The sequence below is a fragment of the Triticum dicoccoides genome, chromosome 5A, assembly GCF_002162155.2.
Source record: "Triticum dicoccoides isolate Atlit2015 ecotype Zavitan chromosome 5A, WEW_v2.0, whole genome shotgun sequence".
Taxonomy (NCBI): Eukaryota; Viridiplantae; Streptophyta; class Magnoliopsida; order Poales; family Poaceae; genus Triticum; species Triticum dicoccoides.
In genome coordinates, this window is record NC_041388.1 from 457,048,879 (window position 1) to 457,070,616 (window position 21,738).

The following is a 21,738-nucleotide window of genomic DNA, read 5'->3' on the forward strand; positions in this document are numbered from 1 at the left end:
GGCGACGCCGCTCCGATCCCGTTACCCCCGAGCCCGAAGCCGGGGCCCGACGTCGCCCCGCCGTCGCCGGGCTGCGCCCGCCTCCGCCACCACTGCCACGACGGGGCCCTTCCCCGCCGGTGCCCCTCCATCCCAACCGCATCGCCCCTCTGCCATGGGCTTCGCCACGACCTCCCGCGCCTCTTCCTCCCGAGATCGACGCCGCGCCCCTGCCTCGGGTCGTCGCCCACTCGTCGCCTTGCCGGCGTCGCCCGTCGTCACCGCCACCTCGTCGCGCGTCCCCATCATCTCGCCGGACCTCCCCCACCGTCCTGCCTCCCCGACGCCGACGACGTCCCTGTCTCCCTCCTCGACACCCACTGCCCGAACACCTACGGCCACTATGAGCGCCTCCCCGTGCTCCTCTCCCCTCTTCCCCTACTCGTCTTGGACGTCGCCATGCCCACCGTCCCGTGTGCGCGCTCACCGCGCCGTGCCCGCGCACCGCACCCGCCCGTGGCCCGGCCTCTCCTCTGCCAGTCCTGCCGTCGCCTTCTCGCACCAGCACTGCGGCCGCCCTGGCCACAGGCCTCACCCCGTCGCACTCCCTGCGGGCGAGCGCCCGCCCAGGCGCCCGTTGCCCCCTTCCCGGGTGGACTCGGGCGCACGTCCGCATGCCCGTAATGCTAAGGCCCCCATTGGCCCTATGACAATGGGGCCCCACGCCCCATAATGTTTTATTAAAAAAAGAGAATTAGAATTAAAAATAAAAATAAAAATTAAAAATAAAAATGGTTTAATAAAATTAGTTATTAATTAATTAATTAATTAAGTTAATTAATCCTGATTAGATTAACCTAATCACTAATTAAATTAACTAATCTGTAATTAACCTAAACAGAGAATGACAGGTGGGTCCCACTGGACCCACACGTCAGGTTGACCAGGTCAATGGTCAACGTTGACTGCTGACATCACTCTGATGTCATGCCGACGTCATCATTTACTATTTTGGATAATGTTGGGATAAATAATTAATTAAATTCCAGAAATTAATAAAATCTTTATAAAATCATATCTTTGAATCCGTAACTCGGATTAAAATATTTTCAACATGAAAGTTGCTCAGAACGACGAGACGAATCCGGGTACGCAGTCCGTTCGTCCGCCACACACCCCTAACCTATCGAACCCGCAACTTTCCCCCTCCGGCTCCTATGCCCGAAAACACGAAACCCCGGGGATATTTTCCCGGATGTTTCCCCCCTTAACCGGTAGCACCTCATACCACGTTAGGGCCCGCCTAGCATCATTACTTGTCATGTCATGCATCGATATGCATATGTTTACATGGTATTCATTGTTTCTTCCCCCTCTTCTCTCCGGTAGACTACGAGACCGACGCTGCTGCGGCCCAGTTCGACTACGGAGTTGACGACCCCTCTCTCTTGCCAGAGCAACCAGGCAAGCCCCCCCCCCCTTGATCACCAAATATCGCCTATTCTACTCTATACTGCTTGCATTAGAGTAGTGTAGCATGTTACTGCTTTCTGTTATACCTATCCTGATGCATAGCCTGTCCTTGATACTACTGTTGTTACCTTTACCTGTAATCCTATATGCTTAGTATAGGATGCTAGTATATTCATCTGTGGCCCTACATTCTTGTCCATCAGCCGTGCTATACTATCGGGCCGTGATCACTCGGGAGGTGATCACGGGTATATACTATATACTTTATACATGATACATGTGGAGACTAAAGTCGGGTCGGCTGGTGGAGCACCCGCGAGTGGATCTTTGTGGCGGAGCGACAGGGCAGGTTGAGACCGCCTAGGAGAGAGGTGGGCCTGGCCCTGTTCGGCGTTCGCGGATACTTAACACGCTTAACGAGATCTTGGTATTTGATCTGAGTTGGCTACGAGCCTATACGCACTAACCAACTACGTGAGAAAGATATGGGCACTCGGCGTCGTGGTATCAGCCGAAGCACTTCGTGACGCCAGTGACTGAGTGGCGCGCGCCGGATTGGAACGTAAGCCTGCTCTTGTATTAAGGGGGCTAGTTCTGCTTTCGGCCGCGTACGCAACGTGCAGGTGTGCTATGGGCGATGGGCCTAGACCCTTGTGTGTTTAGGTTTAGACAGGCGTGCTGGCCTCTCTGTTGAGCCTAGGTGGGGCTGCGACGTGTTGATCTTTCGCGGCCGGGCATGACCCGGGAAAGTGTGTCCGGCCAAATGGGATCAAGCGTGTTGGGTAAGTTGGTGCACCCCTGCAGGGAAGTTAATCTATTCGAATAGCCGTGATCTTCGGTAACAGGACTACTTGGAGTTGTACCTTGACCTTATGACAACTAGAACCGGATACTTAATAAAACACACCCTTCTAAGTGCCAGATACAACCGGTGGTCGCTCTCCCTCAGGGATATGAGGAGGGGATCGCCGGGTAGGATTATGGCTATGTGATGTTACTTGGAGGACTTCAACCTACCCTCTTCTACCTGTTGCAAGACGGAGGTGACCAGAAGCATAGTCTTCGATAAGACTAGCTATCCCCCTCTTATTCTGGCATTCTGCAGTTCAGTCCACTGATATGGCCCTTTACACATATATCCATGCATATGTAGTGTAGATGCTTGCTTGCGAGTACTTTGGATGAGTACTCACGGTTGCTTTCTCCCCCCTTTTTTTCCCCTTTCCTTTCTTTCTGGTTGTCGCAACCAGATTCTGGAGCCCTGGAGCCAGACGCCACCGTCGATGATGACTCCTACTACACCGGAGGTGCCTACTACTACATGCTGCCCGCTGATGACGACCAGGAGTAGTTAGGAGGATCCCAGGCAGGAGGCCTGCGCCTCTTTCGATCTGTATCCCAGTTTGTGCTAGCCTTCTTATGGAAAACTTGTTTAACTTATGTCTGTACTCAGATATTGTTGCTTCCGCTGACTCGTCTATGATCGAGCACTTGTATTCGAGCCCTCGAGGCCCCTGGCTTGTATTATGATGCTTGTATGACTTATTTTATTTTAGAGTTGTGTTGTGATATCTTCCCGTGAGTCCCTGATCTTGATCGTACACGTCTGCGTGCATGATTAGTGTACGATTGAATCGGAGGCGTCACACGAGTCCTGGGTAATCCCGTGATAAAATCCATTCCTAAGTTATCCCACTTCCATTCAGGTATCGGCAATGGCTGTAGCAATCCTGCTGGGTTCTGATGCTCTGCCTTTACTCTCTGACATACATCACAAACTGCTACATACTCTGCAATATCTTTCTTCATTCCGATCCAACAGAAAATATCCTTCAAATCCAAATACATCTTGGTATTTCCTGGGTGAATCGAATATGGTGAATCGTGTGCCTCTTGCAGAATCAACTTCCTGATCTCCGGGTCATTGGGCACATAAACACGGTCTTCAAACCATAGGGTGTCGTGCTCATCCTCACGAAATCCTTTAGCCTTTCCTTCGCTCATTTTCTCCTTTATAGAGGCAATCTCCTTTTCAGTCTTCTGAGCTTCTGTGATTCTATCCATCAAAGTTGACTGAATCTCCAATGCTGCTACATAGCCTCTCGAAACTATTTCCAAACATAGTTCATGAAGATTTTTGGCTAACTCCCTTGGTATTTCTCCCGTCATTAGTGTATTAACATGGCTCTTACGGCTCAATGCGTCAGCTACTACATTAGCCTTTCCAGGATGGTAATGCAATCTCATATCATAATCCTTGATGAGCTCCAACCATCTCCTTTGTCTGAGGTTTAACTCCTTCTGCGTGAAAATGTACTTCAAACTCTTGTGATCTGTGTACACCTCACAATGATTTCCAATGAGGAAATGTCTCCAAGTCTTCAGTGCATGCACTATGGTTGCTAACTCCAAATCATGCGTAGCATAATTCAACTCGTGAGGTTTAAGCTGTCTTGAGGCATATGAAACAACTCTCCCTTCACTACTAGGAAAAGGGCTATAGATGATATGGACACTAATGGCGCACTAGACATGTGGTGCGCCACTGCTATATAGCAATGGCGCACCAGATATGGGTGCGCCATTAGTGGCCATATTACTAATGGCGCACTTAGTGTGTGGTGCGCCATTAGTAGTTTTGTCCTGGCCCCACACCCCTCCCCAGACTTACCAATGGCGCACCAGGGGGAAAGTGCGCCATTACTAGTTTTAACTAGTAATGGCGCACCAGTAAGAGATGCGCCATTGCTATCTATACGTATGGTGCACCCCCTACCGGTGCGCCATTGCTATCACCCCTTATCCCCTCCCTCTAGTCACGTTCTCTCCCCTCCCCTTCCTCCTGACACAGCCACCCGCCTCTCCTCCGGCTCTGACCCAACACCGCCGCCGATCTCCTCTTCCGCATCACCTCTCCGGCAGCCTCCTCTGCCCATCCACGCCGCGCCGGCGACCTCCCTATCCTCTCCTCTGTCTGCCTGGTCGGGCAGAGACCCTAGCCCGATGCCATGGCGACCATGGCAGCAGGAGGAACCCGGTCATGGCGGCCTCCTCTCCCTGCAGCGCTGCCACACCTCACCTTCTCTTCTCTTCTCTCCTCTTCTCTCCCAGTAGAGGAGAGGAGGGGAGGGAAGGGAAGGCCTTCTCCGGCGAGCTTCCAGGGAGGTGAGGAGCGCCCAGATCCAGATCCATGGCGCATCGTCCCGTCGTTGACCTGAGCTGCGACCATCCATCCAGGGCCGACAGAAGCCAGGACGGAGATGCCAGAAACCCTAGCCTAGCCTAGCCATGGAGGTACGACGCCTCAACCTCCGGGCCAGAGACAACGGCTGCAGGCCATCTCCGGTGACGGATCTCCGACCCCGACCATGGTGCGTGTGGCTGCAGGCCATCTTCTTCATCTCCCCTCCTGTCCCCTCATTGGTTCGTTTTATGTGCAGGGCAGGCTGCTGCTGCTGGAGGCGCACGTCGCCTGCCTCCGCGTCACCACCCCCGTCGACCAGCTCCCCCGCATCGACGCGCAGATCGCCGCGCACGCCCCGCCGCCCGTGCCCCTCACCGCCGTGCCCGCCGGCGGCGAGGAGCTCGACCTCTTCATGGTGAGCTGCTACCAACACCAGGCCTCCTCGCCTCACGCTCACGCCGCGTACAGACGCCCCGCGCCGGCTGGGCCGGGCTGCCCCGCACGTGCTCTATGTTATGTGTAGTAGATTGACGCGGCGTGCGTGCGTGTGTGGTTCGAAAATTTGGGGATTGGATGAGATTTGGCGATGAAATTTCCCTGCTCGTGTTGGGACTAGGATTGGGATTTCAAACAGGCTAAGCCAGGTTACCTTTTTCTTCCAACGCACACAACATGTTTGATTGGTTGCGCACGAGCTCACATGGGATTATTAGCACTCGCTAACCTCCGCCGGTGGATTTGGTTAAAGTTAGCTTCTTCAACTATGAGTATTATGCTAGTTCATCCCTTGATTGCTACCCATCCCACCTCAAAATAATTTACTGCGTGCTCTAGGCTCTAGCTGTGAGCAACTTTGTTTCCTCAACCACAAGCGCCTCACCTCTGCGATAGAGACAAAAGCAAACCCCAAAAAACAACTACAAGTGTTCCTTTGCTAGGCAAGCAGGGGCTCCTTCCTTTGCCTGGAAATGGAAATTCTCCTTGTGTAAAGGTTATTATCGACCACCTGCCTTTTTCTCTATATATGTGTTCTAAAGGTTCTGTTTTCCTTGTTGCAGACACACTATGTGCTGCTCCTCTGTTCCTTCAAGGAACAGCTCCAGCAGCATGTGCGCGTCCACGCCATGGAGGCGGTGATGGCCTGCTGGGAGCTCGAGCAAACTCTGCAAAGTCTTACAGGTACCATACATCATCTTAACTTCATTAGTTCAGCAGCAAGATAAGTGCTTCTTAAATTCTCTAGGAAGAGGGTTTTACAATCTCTACACTACATGCTTATTAAGAGGTTGATAGTCACAGTAAGTATCATGCTACATGAGGGGCGCTGTTTCATAGGATCTCAACCATAGGGGAATTCTTTTTTAAAAGAAGGGATCCATTGCTTCTGCTCTCTGCATCCAGCGAGTACAAACATAACACAAATACTACCTTTGTACCAGAATATAAGAACTGCAAAAACGTCTTATATTTTGTTTTTCAACTCAACTAGAAAGAGCTCGATGACTGGCCATTTTCCTGTATTATTGCGCGTCGTGACATAAAATATAGGTCATAATTCACACCCTTGTAGGTCCTATGAGATACTAGGTCCACCTTTATAGTAGTACCGGTTCCTTCTTATATGTTATTATTAGTTACAAGAGTTGCAGACTTTGAGCTGTTGGACCTGGCTTCAAAGCTGTACCTTTTGAGATTTCAGTTCGGTGTATGTGGCAGTTATTCATGAACCTTGTGTTGCACCAATCATGCAACCGAACTGACAGTACCTTGCGTTCATAATCTTAGCTAAGCTGTCCTGATAAAGTCTCTCTTAATATGTCTACTGCAATTAGCTTCCACACGGAACAGTCACGGACTATATAATCGGGAACCATCACACAAGGGTTACCCTTTCAGATACTTTATGTTGCTTGTCAAAATGACATATAATCCATATAGGAAAAGAAGCCCCTTGCGTAGTGCAAAAAAAGTGTTGCATATTGAATAATGCTTCATCGTCAAAATGAACTGACATGGCTACAAAATTTCTAGTGGAATTGTACTTTACTTGAATTTAATTAATGGATATTGATTGTCTGCATATAGTACTGTTTTTAGTTCCTTTTGCTACGTCACATTTTCCACCATTCTGCCTATAGGCATCATGAGGCACACACCTATGAGAAAACCATGCCATTATCTAGTCACACTGGAAACTGGTGTCGCTGTGAAAACCAAAGGGAGTGATTTTTCTTTTTTTTTGTTGACAATAGAACTTTGCATAATCTGTTTGTATGTGTAATCATCAATCAGTTTACGATGAGAGGCATATGCTTGAACATGGAAGTTTGCCTTCAGATAATAATGAGAATTGTGTCAGAAAAAAAATAGAGCAAGATTAAGCCTGGATGGGCTTAGTTATATATTGTACTGAAAAAAAACTAGAGCAAGAATAAGTACCTGCCAAGGCAAGACGCAATATAAATGTGATCAGGATAAGTTGGAGATTGGCCAGTTCTGAGTTTTGCTAATATCGATTCTTCCTATAGGGGCATCTCCTGGTGAAGGCACCGGGGCAACTATATCCGATGACGAAGACAATCCGGTCGACAGTGAGAGCAACATGTTTGACGGGAATGATGTGTCAGATGGCATGGGCTTCGGAATGCTAACCGAGGGTGAGAGATCCTTGGTCGAGCGCGTGAGGCAAGAGCTGAAGCATGAGCTTAAACAGTTAAAACTCGCTGCCTTCCATTCTGTCAGCTGCCACTATGTTGGTGTCCAAACTGAACTGTAAACAAAATTATTTTCCTGACTTTGCAGGGGTATAGAGAAAAGCTTGTGGACATCAGGGAGGAGATACTGCGGAAGCGAAGAGCCGGAAAGCTCCCAGGGGACACGGCGTCTACCCTGAAAGCTTGGTGGCAAGCCCACGCCAAATGGCCGTACCCAACTGTATGTGATAGACATCCCGCATATACCGTCATCGCCAGCAACTTTGTCACCATTTTACATGCAATTCTTGTTGTGCTACTGATGAGCATCGCTGGTGGGTATTGCTAGGAGGAGGACAAGGCGCGGCTGGTGCAGGAGACGGGGCTGCAGCTGAAGCAGATCAACAACTGGTTCATCAACCAGCGCAAGCGGAACTGGCACAGCAACCCTACCTCGTCCTCGTCAGACAAGAGCAAGAGAAAAAGGTACGGCGATCGGCCCAAAAACAATCCTTTCATCACATGCTTGAAATCGCTCAGGTTTTCATTCCCTCTCTTTCATTCTCAAAAGAAAGGAACAATGCAGGTGAGGGCAACGCCGAGCAGTCCTGGTAGGGTGGGTGCGGTCGGTCGGAGAGGTAAGAACAAAGAACGAATGCCCCATATATGTACATAGCGCTTCCATCTTGTCGATGATTAGTGTTGAACCTCATATGCCCTCTGCAATTCATTTCCATTATAATCTTACTCATACAATATTCACACCATGTAATTCTGGAAAAGACAGTATTGACATGTTATAAAAAATGACAATATTGACATGTTATAAATAGTTTGTTTGTATTTCTGTTTATTTTGTTACATTTTGCAGGGATAAAGTGAAGAAAAAGAAGAAAAGATTACTAGAAGATTAGTTTTAGGATTTCCTTTTATTTCCTTGCAATTTTCCTTTTATTGGATACTTGTAAAGACATTGTAATATTCTTACTATAATAAAAAATATGATTCTATTTCATTTTTTGTTTTTAAATTATTTTCCTTATAGGTTGTTTTCTGTAAAATTGGATTTTTTTTTGTTTTCCAAATACATTACTAGTGGCGCATTTAAGCCCTTATTAGTGGCGCACCTTCCTTTATTACTAGTGGCGCACCTATAAGGTTATTAGTGGCGCACCTAGAGGGGATATCAGTGGAGCACCGAATGGTATACTAATGGCGCACTGCTAGGTGCGCCATTAGTATACCAGATACTAATGGCGCACCAGTGGTGCGCCATTAGTAAAAATTACTAATGGCGTGCTAGTAATGGCGCACCACTGATGCGCCATTAATGGCCGTATTAGGTGCGCCATTAGTAGGGGGTTTTCTAGTAGTGCTTCCTGCATAAGCACTGCTCCAAGTCCTCGACGTGAAGCGTCGTAGTACACCTCATAATCCTTGGTCTGGTCTGGCAAAATCAACACTAGTGAAGTAACCAAGCGTTTCTTCAACTCCTGGAAACTAGCCTCACACTCCTCGGTCCATATGAACTTGGTATCCTTCTTTAATAACTCTGTCATAGGCTTCGCAATCTTTGAGAAATTCTCAATGAATCTCCGGTAGAATCCTGCGAGTCCAAGGAAACTCCGGATCTTGCCACCTGTGGTTGGTACTTCCCACTTGGTCACGGTATCAACTTTAGTGGGATCTACTGATATACCTTCTCCGGATATAACGTGTCCGAGGAATCCTACTTCCTTCAACCAAAACTCACATTTGCTGAACTTGGCATACAACTGATGTTCTCTGAGCTTCTCAAGTACCAATCGCAAATGCTCCTTATGCTCTTCTTCACTTTTCGAGTAAACCAGAATATCATCAATGAACACAACAACGAACTTATCCAAGAACTCCATAAACACTTTGTTCATCATGTTCATAAAATAGGTAGGTGCGTTAGTCAGACCAAATGACATAACAGTATACTCGTACAACCCATACCTGGTGGTAAAAGCTGTCTTAGGTATATCCTGTTCTCGAATCTTCAACTGGTGGTATCCTGATCGCAGATCGATCTCAGAAAATACCTTAGCTCCTTGCAATCGATCAAACAGATCATTGATCATTGCTAGTGGGTACTTGTTCTTGATGGTTACTTCATTCAATCCTCGATAATCAACAACCATCCTTAACGATCCATCCTTTTTCTCCACTATAAGTACTGGTGATCCCCAAGGCGACGGACTTGGGCGAATGTAACCTTTATCCAGTAACTCCTTAATCTATTTCTTAATCTCCACCAAATCCTTTGCAGGCATCCTGTATGGTCTCTTTGATATTGGCCCTGTGCCTGGCAATAGCTCAATCAAAAACTCAATATCTCTATCCGGTGGCATTCCTGGCAACTCTTCTGGAAATACTTCAGGGAAATCCCTTACCACTGGTACTTCCTCCTGCACAACTCTTGTTAAACAATTTACTTGAGTCCCTTTTGGCACATGCCGCGATACATACTTGATCCTTCTCCCTTTTGGGGTGGTAAGCAAAATTTGTCTTACTAGCGCAATGGATGTTTCCTACGTACATCGATAGCCAATCCATACCCAGAATTACATCCAATCCTTGTGATTCCAAAATGATTAAATCCGAGGGAAAAACATGCCTATCTATACTCAATGGCACTTGAAAACATCCGTGACTGGCCATATACTCCGCTCCTGGTGAGCTTACTAGCATAGGTGTTCTAAGAACCTTAGTGGGCAAGTTATACTTATCCACAAATCCCCTTGATATGTATGAATGTGATACACCAGTATCAAAAGAACGAGTGCAGTAAATGACTTAACCAAACACTTACCGATTACTGCACCCGGTTGCTCTTCAACCTCCTCCATGTTAACGTGGTTCACCTCTCCCCTGTTGAAAGGGTTCAGCTACTTCCCAGAGCTTCCATTGCCATTCTGGCCTTCAGGACATTCATTGGCATAATGTCCGATCTTCTGGCACTTAAAGCAAGTGACTTGGCTCAGGTCCTTCTTGGCTGGGGTTGATGGGTTGGTACGGTTCTGGCCATTGCATCCTCCATTCCCATTACCATTCTTGGTGCCATTATGATTGTGCGAGCTACCTCCTCCATGGGTATGCTGAAAATGTCCTCCCGATCTAGGGGTAAAACATGGCTTCTGCTGAGCTCCAGAATTGTACTTCCCTTGTCCATACTTCCTCTTGAGATTCTCAATTTGCTGCTGCTTGCCTTCAATCATAAGAGCACGGTCTACCAACTCCTGGTAGTTGTTGAAGGTTGCTACCATCAACTGCATGCTCAACTCATCATTCAGTCCTTCCAGAAACTTCTCCTGCTTAGCTGCATCCGTAGCAACGTCATCTTGGGCATAACGTGCTAATTTACTAAAGTCCTCCACATACTGGCCAACTGTCTGTCCTCCTTGGCGCAAGTTGCGAAACTCATGCTTCTTCATGGCCATAGCTCCTGCTGAAACATGGGCAGTTCGAAAAGCCTGCTGAAACTGGTCCCAAGTGGCAGTGTCGAGAGGGAAAGTGGCTGTGAAATTCTCCCACCATGATGCTGCAGGTCCTTCAAGCTCACGTGCGACAAACTTCACCTTCTCCGCGTCTTTGCATCCTGCTGTGGTCAACTCTCTTGCTGTCTTGCGGAGCCAATCATCTACTACTATCGGCTCTGTGCTACTGGAAAACACCAGCGGATTCAGCCTAAGAAAACAGGCTACGTGATCAATAGGTGGTGGTGGTGGTGGGTTGTTGTTGTTGTTCCCTGATTCTGATTCTGGACTAGCAACTGCATCAATGTGTTCTGCTGCTGGATCAACTGGGTGAGCTCCGGTGGAGAGGTAAATCCGGGGTCACGTCTTGGAGGCATCTGAGGGTTTAGAAAAGATGAGATTTAAGAATAGAGGGGGTTTAAAGAGAAAACACTACCAATATGCACATGAGGCAAAAGCAAACAATTCACTTCATTCAATCAAACAAGGGCATACAATCGATCTAACTATCACGAAAGTGCTTCGGACTACTGTATTTACATGGTGGACTACTACTACTGATGAGGTGGTCTACTAGAAATATTCTTCAGTTGCAGACTCCATGATATCTGCTTCGGCTTCATCAGCATAGTTATCATCGCTATCATCTGGATCCGAGTCGGTGTCGTTGATGATGATGTAGTCTTCCGGACGAATCTCCTTGGGTTCTTCGTCTTCATCTACTGGTGTAGGGCCTCCCATAAATATCCCGATCTTCTCCACCAATACTTCAATTTCTTATCCACCAATACTTCAATTTCTTCTTCATAATCTTCACGTGTAGCCTTGAGTTCTTCCTCCAGTTCCTTGATTCTTGTCCTTGCCTTCTTCAGGTCTATCATGTCGGCGCACATCTGGTTTTCCTGTCACCGAATATGCTGGTTTAACTCCTGGATAAAAGTTGCAATTGATCTATCCTTCCTGTTGCTGATCATCTCCCAGTGTTCATCTCGGCGCCCACAAATCTGGTAGATAGTATCCTTGAGATCATTGCGGTAGACTTCTCCAATGCGTCCCATGGCGATGTGAGCTTCCATGCTCTTTCCTAGACTCCAAGTTGGTGCATCAAAAGAAAACACTATGGGCTCAGTGAATTGCATGAACGTCCTTCCTGGAATTTGAACTTGAATCATCCAGCGCTCTTCTTCAGGTAAAGTGGCGTTGTAGTTTCCGGTGAAGCTTGGTACTCCTATGTTTAGGTATCTAGTGACTTCCTTCAAGTGACGTCCAAAGTGTGTATCGTCATCCGGTTGCGTGAACTTGTTCCTTGCATCCGCGATCCTAAACATTAGAAAAGATGAGAGCTCAGAAGAGAAGAGAGTGAATAGTGATCTAGGTCTTTAGCTTAGTGGTCGTGTCCTACGGTCAGCGTGTGCTCTGATACCATCTCTGTAGCGACCAGACCTCAAACAGTTTGATCTCTGTGCTCAGGTGTCATCCCTGGATCGGTAATCCTGACACCACACAGTACCCGGAGGATTTATAACAGAGTAGCAATCACACACTTATTACATCAAGTGTCTCAATAGAGAATTTATTACAATAAATATGGCTTAAGGCCATCTAATAACTATAACAGCGGAAGGCTTGGAAGATAAGGGAGTCCATCAACTCCAACGCCATCACTGAGTATAGAACCACGACCTAAAACTCCTTAATCGTCGTCTGAAAAGTCTGCAACATTAACGTTGCAGCCCGAAACGGGTCAGCACATAGAATATGCAGGCAAAATAACACATAGAGAGTAATGGAATGAAACAGCTATACTATGAGCATATTTGGCTGGTGGAAAGCTCTATGGTTACAGTTTTGCGAAAAGCCAATTTTTCCCTACTGCAAAGGAATAAATTTTATTTAACTATCATGGTAGTTGTTAAACATTGAGAACGGTTGATAGCATTCTCAATCGCAATTAAGCATCATCATTAAACCCAACAAAATTAATTTTTAGAGTACCATGTTGAGATTCACATGATAATCCAAGTACTAGATACTCAAGTTGTCCATAACTAGGGACACGGCTAACCATGATTAGTTTATACACTCTGCAGAGGTTTGCGCACTTTTCCCCACAAGACTCGATCGCCTCCGTTTGGTTTCTCGCACTACATGGTGTTTGAGAAACGGATGACCGAGACATAGTCTTTCAGAAGCGCTAGCACCTTACGATGGATAGACCGTTACACTTACTTTCCCCTACATCTGCTAGTCTACCCTGTAAGAGTTCGCACGACTTAATCAACTATGCTAGAGCCCATAGTAGCTTGTGGCTGCACACGGAAGTTTCTAGTATGAATAATCTCTGATCCCTTTGAGCCTGGGTGGCGGTCCATAAGAAAAACAGGCAATCCTGGTCTACCCCGGTGCCTAGACAGGCAATCCGGGAATACCCAGGTGCCTCAATCCTCCCAGATGTTTGTTTAAGTTGCCACCTTAAGTAAACCATTAATTAACAATCTCACAGCTGTCATGGATACTCTCAAAACCCAATCCACGTCTACGAGCATAGCATGGCAATGTAAGCATAACGTAATAGTAACTCCCAAGGGTTTGATGATAAACAGATAATAGGTACTACCTTAGCTACTTCCCATCCCACAATTTAATTAGATCCTAATCATGCAATGTTTGAGGATATATCTAATGCAAATAAAACTGGGTAGTAAGAGGTATGATCAAAGTGTGAACTTGCCTTGCTGATGATTCGCGAAACCTAGAGATTCGAAGTAACAGGCGGCGCACTCCGGGTATTCTACCGCAGACAAACAAACAAGCATAAAATAAGTATTCATCTAATGCATGGGTAAAACACAAACAAGAAATCTAACCAGAAGGTTCAACTTAAGAACTCCGGTTTGCAAAAAAAGAATCAAATCAAACGAAGCAACGAAAGTCAAACGGCGAAAACAACAGGCTTCGTTTACTATTCGGGATCTAGGGCAATTTTTACAGTGGCAAAAACTTGTTTAAGTTGGTTAAACGGGTAGAGGGTTTCGAGATGAAACTCCAGGCGCTTGAATCGCCTGATTCCGATAAACGAGCGAAAAGTTACACTAAAACAAAAATCAGATCATGAATCGCGATCAGAAAAATCGCGGATTTAATCCGAGAAAAAGAAAAACGACGAACGTTCGCTAGAACGAACGAACGGACGAACGCTCGCTAAATAAATAAAACGGAAAAACCGATCTATTTAAAAAAACCGAAACTAAAAAAAATAAAACTGCGACTCCCTTTTTTTTACCTCGTGAGGCAGGTCGGCGGCGGCTCCGACGGCTCCGGCGGTGGCGGCGGGCGCGCAGATCGAGGCGCGGCAAGGGTTAGGGTTGGTGGCGGCTCTGGTGGGCTGGGGCGGCTCGGGCGGCGGCTATTTAAAGGCTGCCCCCCGGCGGAGTCCCGCTCGGGTACGGCCCAAAGTCGGTTCGCGTTTTTCTATTATTATTATTATTCCGTGTAGAAAAACAAATAAAAGAAATACTAAACGGATTCCAAAAATCCAGAAATAAATTTTCCCGGTCTTCTAAAATCAAGACGCACAAGGTGAACATTTATTTGGGGCCTAAATACAATTTTGGAAAACGCACATTTTTCCTAAATTCAAATAAAATACCAAAAAACTCCGAAATAAAATCTTATTTGATTTTATTATTAAATCCTCACTATTTATTTATTTTGGGAAAGTCATTTTATTCCCTCTCTCATAAATTTGTAATAGAAATAATTGATGATAAAATAATTAAAATCAAATGATCCTATTCGCAAAATTTGAGAGAACTCAAATATGAAAATAACGAAATCCCCAACTCTCTCCGTGGGTCCTTGAGTTGCGTGGAATTTTTAGGATCAAACCAAAAGCAAATAATTTATGATATGCAATGATGGTCTAATGTATAACATTCCAAATTGAAAATTTGGGATGTTACAAAAGAGCTCTAACAGAAATTTCAACAGAGCTGAACAATTTGAAAGGCCGGGTATCTCAGATGGTTGCTGCGATTTTTGGTAAGCCATCTGAATTGATCTTGAATATAATTTTTGTCAAACCGGAATATGATCCGCGAACTGACTTTGTTAAAAATATATACAAGTCCACGAAGCAAAAATCTGAGCCAAGACCCGTTGATTAAGCTAAAGGCAGTATACACCTTGGTTTCACAATTATAGATTGGTGCACAACGGGCTCTGGCCGCTATCTCTCCAGTAAATCAACGATCCAACCGGCTTAGCTATGTCCTGAAGAAGCTGTCCATCCTTCCTGCTAGATTCCAAGAGGTAAAACGCTCCTGTGCATGAGCTGGTGCACTGACTGCCCTAAGTCGTTCCAAAGCTTGGGTGCCAGACCTAGACCCGGCGGACATGTCAAGGGGCTATCCTACTGTGAAGGAGGACGGGTCTCCTTTTGATCAAGATGACTTTATAGCCTGCGTCCGTGAAGTTCGGCCTTAGGCGACTAGCCTTGGAGATGACACCAATGTGGACAAATACCAGCCGGGTTTTGACAGTGCAAATAAGAAGATGGCCACTCCTTCATACAAAGTTGTCGATCTGATTCCACCTATGAGAGACGATACATTCGCCCCAGAAATTGACCCGGTCGGCTGATGCGTCTCCAACGTATCTATAATTTTTGATTGCTCCATGCTATATTATCTACTGTTTTGGACTATATTGGGCTTTATTTTCCACTTTTATATTATTTTTGGGACTAACCTATTAACCGGAGGCCCAGCCCGGAATTGCTATTTTTTTTGCCTATTTCAGTGTTTCGAAGAAACAGAATATCAAACGGAGTCCAACCAGAAAAATCCTTTTTGGAAATAAGACCCAGGAGACTTGGACCCTACTCCAAGAAGTACCGGAGGTGGTCACAAGGGTAGGGGCGCCCCCCCCCTACAGGGCGCGCCCCTTGCCTCGTGGGCCCCTCGGTGCTCCACCGACATAATCCTTCCTCCTATATATACCCACGTACCCACAAACGATCAGAACAGGAGCCAAAAACCTAATTCCACCGCCGCAACTTTCTGTATCCACGAGATCCCAACTTGGGGCCTGTTCCGGAGCTCCGCCGGAGAGGGCCGTCATGACGGAGGGCTTCTACATCATCATAGCCCCTCCGATGAAGTGTGAGTAGTTTACCTCAGACCTTCGGGTCCATAGTTAGTAGCTAGATGGCTTCTTCTCTCTTTTTGGATATCAATACAATGTTCTCCCCCTCTCTTGTGGAGATCTATTCGATGTAATCTTCTTCTTTTGCGGTGTGTTTGTTGAGACCGATGAATTGTGGGTTTATGATCAAGTCTATCTATGAACAATATTTGAATCTTCTCTGAATTCTTTTATGTATGATTGGTTATCTTTCCAAGTCTCTTTGAATTATCCGTTTGGTTTGGCCAACTAGATTGGTAGTTCTTGCCATGGGAGAAGTGCTTAGCTTTGGGTTCGATCTTGCGGTGTTCTTTCCCAGTGATAGAAGGGGCAGCAAGACACATATTGTATCGTTGCCATCGAGGATAACAAGATGGGGTTTATTTCATATTGCATGAATTTATCTCTCTACATCATGTCATCTTGCTTAAAGTGTTACTCTGTTTTTAACTCTCTACATCATGTCATCATGCATGCTGGATAGCGGTCGATGATTGGAGTAATAGTAGTAGATACAGAATCATTTCGATCTCCTTGTCACGGACGTGATGCCTATATACATGATCATGCCTAAATATTCTCATAACTATGCTCAATTCTGTCAATTGCTCAACAGTAATTTGTTCACCCACCATAGAAAACTTATGCTCTCGAGAGAAGCCACTAGTGAAACCTATGGCCCCCGGGTCTATTCTCATCATATCAATCTCCATCACTTTAATCTTTTTTTTACTTTGCCTTTTACTTTTCACTTTGCATCTTTATATCAAGAATACCAAAAATATTATCTATCGGATCTCACTTCCGTAAGTGATCGTGAAGGGATTGACAACCCCTAATCGCGTTGGTTGCGTTGAGCTCTTTGTGTTGTGTAGGTACGAGGGACTTGCGCGTGGCCTCCTACTGGATTGATACCTTGGTTCTCAAAAAATGAGGGAAATACTTACGCTATCTGCTGCATCATCCCTTCCTCTTCGGGGAAAACCAACGCAAGCTCAAGACGTAGCAAGAAGGATTTCTGGCGCCGTTGCCGGGGAGGTTCGGGCAAGTCAAGATTTTACTCCCGACAATGAGCCATTTCTGGCGCCGTTGCCGGGGAGTCTACGCAAAAAGTGAACATACCAAGTACCCATCACAATCCCTATCTCCCGCATTACATTATTTTCCATTTGCCTCTCGTTTTCCTCTCCCCCAATTCACCCTTGCCATTTTATTCACCCTCTCTCTCCCTATCCTCCCTCTCTATTTGCCTCTTTTTGCCCATTTGCTTTTGTTTACTCGTGTGTTGGATTGCTTGTTTGTCGCGATGGCTCAAGATACTACCAAATTGTGTGACTTCACCAATACCAATAATAATGATTTTCATAGCACTCCAATTGCTCCTCTTGCCAATACTGAATCTTGTGAAATCAATACTGCTTTGTTGAATCTTGTTATGAAAGATCAATTCACCGGCATTCCTAGTGAAGATGCCGCTACTCATCTGAATAGCTTCGTTGATTTATGTGATATGCAAAAGAAAAAAGATGTCGATAATGATGTCTTTAAATTGAAGCTATTTCCTTTTTTGCTTAGAGATCGTGCTAAAGCTTGGTTTTCATCCTTGCCTAAAAATAGTATTGATTCTTGGAACAAGTGCAAAGATGCTTTTATCTCTAAGTATTTTCCTCCCTTTAAGATCATCTCTCTTAGAAACGATATTATGAATTTTAAGCAACTTGATCATGGACATGTTGCACAAGCTTGGGAGAGAATGAAATTAATGACACGTAATTTCCCTACTCATGGTTTAAATTTGTGGACGATTATACAAATTTTTTATGCACGATTGAATTTTTCTTCTAGAAATCTTTTAGATTCGGCCGCGGGAGGCACTTTTATGGAATAACTTTAGGCGATGCTACTAAACTCCTAGATAATATTATGGTTAATTATTCTCAATGGCATACTAAGATCTTCTAATAAAAAAGTGCATGCAATAGAAGAAATCAATGTCTTGAGTGGAAAGATGGATGAACTTATGAAATTATTTGCTACTAAGAGTGTTTCTTCTGATCCTAATGATATGGCTTTGTCTACCTTGATTGAGAATAACAATGAATCTATGGATGTGAATTTTGTTGGTAGGAAAAATTTTGTTGGTAGGGAATTTTAATCCTAGGCCTTATCCTAGTAATCCTTCTAATAATTATGGGAATTCCTACCACAACTCTTATGGAAACTATAATAAGATTCTCTCTGATTTTGAATCTAATATTAAATAAATTATTTATTTGCAAAAGAATTTTAATGCTACAATTGAAGAAAAATTGCTTAAGGTTGATGATTTGGCTAGGAACGTTGATTGAATTGATCTTGATGTTGATGCTTTGAAACTTAGATCTATTCCACCTAAGCATGATATTAATGAGTCTCTAAAAGCCATGAGAATTTCAATTGATGAGTGTAAAGAAAGAACCACTAGGATGCGTGCTTCCAAAGATGCCTTTATTAAAGCGTGTTCTTCTAATTCTTATGAAAATCAAGATGAAGATCTAAAAGTTATTGATGTGTCCCCTATAAAATCTTTGTTTTGCAATATGAATCTTGATGAAACTGAATATGATCTTCCTTTACCTAGAAGGCGTTCCAAAAATTCGGAGTATTTAGATCTTTATGATGAAATTGACGAAAGTGGGATTGAAAGAAATAAAAATTTAGATGTTGCTAAACCCACTATATTAGATTTCAAGGAATTTAATTATGAAAGTTTCTCTTTGATTGATTGTATTTCCTTGTTGCAATCCGTGCCAAATTCTCCGCATGCTTATAGTCAAAAGAAAGCCTTCATTGAACATATTGTTGATGCCTTGATGCAATCTTGAGTTGAAAGTCTCTATCCCTGGAAAACTCTATGATGAGTGGGAACCAACTATCAAAATTAAAACTAAAGATCATGAGCTTTATGATTTGTGTGATTTGGGTGCTAGTGTCTCCACTATCCCCAAAACCTTGTGTGATTTGCTAGATTTCCGTGATCTTGATGATTGCTCTCTAAACTTGCATCTTGCTGATTCCACTATTAAGAAACCTATGGGAAGAATTAATGATGTTCTTATTGCTGCAAATAGGAATTATGTGCCCGTAGATTTCATTGTTCTTGATATAGATTGCAATCCTTCTTGCCCTATTATTCTTGGTAGACCTTTCCTTATAACGGTTGGTGCGATTATTGATATGAAGGAAGGGAATATTAGATTCCAATTTCCATTGAAAAAGGGCATGGAACACTTTCCGAGAAAGAAAATAAAATTTCCATATGAAACCATCATGAGATCCACTTATGGATTGCCTTCCAAAGATGGCAATACCTAGATCTATCCTCGCTTTTATGCCTAGCTAGGGGCGTTAAATGATAGCGCTTGTTGGGAGGCAACCCAATTTTATTTTTTGTTTTTTGTTTTTTTCTTATGTTAGGGAATAAATAACCCATCTACCCTCTGTTTGGATGTGGTTTTGTGTTTTAATTATTGTTTGTGCCAAGCTAGACCTATTGGATCTTCTTGGATGATAGTTATTTGATCTTCCTGTAATTTCCAGAAACTTTGCGTTCAGTGCCCGAATTACTAAAAATCATCAGAACGTGATAAAATACTGATTCCATTGCTACTGATCGATAAAAAAATTATCTAGGTCGTCTAATTTTGTAGATTTTTTGGAGTTCCATAAGTTTGCGTTAGTTACAGATTACTACAGACTGTTCTGTTTTTGACAGATTCTGTTTTTCGTGTGTTGTTTGCTTATTTTGATGAATCTATGGTTAGTAAAATAGTTTATAATCCATAGAGAAGTTGGAATACAGTGGGTTTAAGACCAAAATAAATAAAGAATGAGTTCATTACAGTATCTTGAAGTGGTCTTTTGTTTTCTTTCTCTAACGGAGCTCACGAGATTTCTATTGAGTTTTGTGTTGTGAAGTTTTCAAGTTTTGGGTGAATTCTTTTGATGGATTATGGAACAAGGAGTGGCAGGAGCCTAAGCTTGGGGATGCCCATGGCACCCCCAAGATAATCCAAGGACACCAAAAATTCAAAGCTTGGGGATGCCCCGGAATGCATCCCCTCTTTCGTCCACTTCCATTGGTAATTTACTTGGAGCTATATTTTTATTCACCAACATGATATGTGTTTTGCTTGGAGCGTCTTGTATTATTTGTGTCTTTGTTTGTTAGTATGACACAATCATCCTTGCTTTACATACCTTTTGAGAGAGCCATACTTGAATTGAAATTTGATAGAATACTCTATGTGCTTCACTTATATCTTCTGAGCTATGTAGTTTTGCTCTACGTGCTTCACTTATATCTTTTGAGCGTTATAATTTTGCTCTATGTGCTTCACTTAGATCTTTTATAGAATGGTGGTGGTTTGTTTTAAAGAAACTATTGATCTCTCATGCTTCACTTAAATTATTTTGAGAGTCTTAATAGCATTGTAATTTGCTTAATATAAATATGCTTGGTGTTCAAGATATGTGAAATTTTCTTTTGAGTGCGTTGAAAACTAAGAGAAGATTGAAGCATGATAATTGTTTTGAGATATGGAGGTGATAATATTAGAGTTATGCTAGTTTAGTAGTTGTGAATTTAAAGAATACTTGTGTTAAAGTTTGTGATTCCCGTAGCATGCACGTATGGTGAACCGTTATGTGATGAAGTTGGAGCATAATTTATTTATTGATTGTCTTCCTTATGAGTGGCGGTCGGGGACGAGCGATGGTCTTTTCCTACCAATCTATCCCCCTAGGAGCATGCGCGTAATACTTTTCTTTGATAACTTCTAGATTTTTGCAATAAGTATATGAGTTCTTTATGACTAATGTTGAGTCCATGGATTATATGCACTTTTCTCCATCCTTCCACCATTGGTAGCCTCTCTAATACCGTGCAGCTTTTGCCGGTATCATACACCCACCATATACCTTCCTCAAAACAGCCACCATAACTACCTATCATGGCATTTCCATAGCCATTCCGAGATATATTTCCATGCAACTTTCCACTGTTCCGTTTATTATGACACGCTCCATCATTGTCATACAGCTAGCATGATCATGTAGTTGACATCGTATTTGTGGCAAAGCCACCATTCATAATTGTGACGCCCGGGTAATTAAGCTACAGTGATCCTCTGCTAGTGATGCCACGTCACCTCGATTATAGTTGCTAATCTCGAGTTAGTTCGAAACCGATTCAAATTCAAATTCAAAATTTGGTAAATAATAAAAGTTTTCAAACATTAAAATAAAATTGTTCGGTTTGTACTAGATATTACATAGATAATTATGGTGTAGAAGACACAGTTTTATAAGATGCATAAATATTTTTAATTGAATTAAAATAGAGGAGAAAATAAATAAAAGAAAACAAACAAAACAAACAAACAAAAACAGAAGACCAGAACCCCCCCCCCGCCGGGCCATGAGGCCCAGCTAGCTAGCCAGCCAACCGGCCCACCCCGGCCGTGGCCTATATGGCCTGCCTCTCCATTCCCCGAACCCTAGACCCCCAACCCCATTCCTCTCCTCCCTCGCTCCCCACGCGCCGCCACACACTAGCGCACGCGCAGGGCAGCGCCCAAGCCCGTGCTCCTCCTACCTCCCGCCCCGTCGCCTGTTGCCGCCCCGCCGCGCCTCCGTCCTCCCCCGCGACGCCACCTCGCCGGAGCCGCCCCACCGTCTTCACCGG

At 44.4% G+C, this 21,738-nt stretch overlaps 1 protein-coding gene across 2 annotated transcripts; it reads left to right on the forward strand.

Moving 5' to 3' along the window:
* Positions 1 to 4,793: 4,793 nt before the first annotated feature.
* On the forward strand, positions 4,794 to 7,974 carry LOC119297644 (homeobox protein knotted-1-like 11). 2 transcript variants are annotated; one of them, XM_037575356.1, is made up of 7 exons: positions 4,794 to 4,823; positions 4,893 to 5,051; positions 5,695 to 5,815; positions 7,165 to 7,349; positions 7,439 to 7,570; positions 7,679 to 7,815; positions 7,905 to 7,974. In XM_037575356.1, the coding sequence occupies exons 1-7, from the start codon at positions 4,821 to 4,823 to the stop codon at positions 7,942 to 7,944; spliced, it is 777 nt and encodes a 258-aa protein (XP_037431253.1). In that variant the 5' UTR covers positions 4,794 to 4,820; the 3' UTR covers positions 7,945 to 7,974. The 2 variants fall into 2 exon arrangements, with proteins under 2 accessions (XP_037431253.1, XP_037431254.1); XM_037575357.1 differs by having other exon boundaries at positions 7,916 to 7,974.
* The last annotated feature ends 13,764 nt before the right edge of the window (positions 7,975 to 21,738 follow it).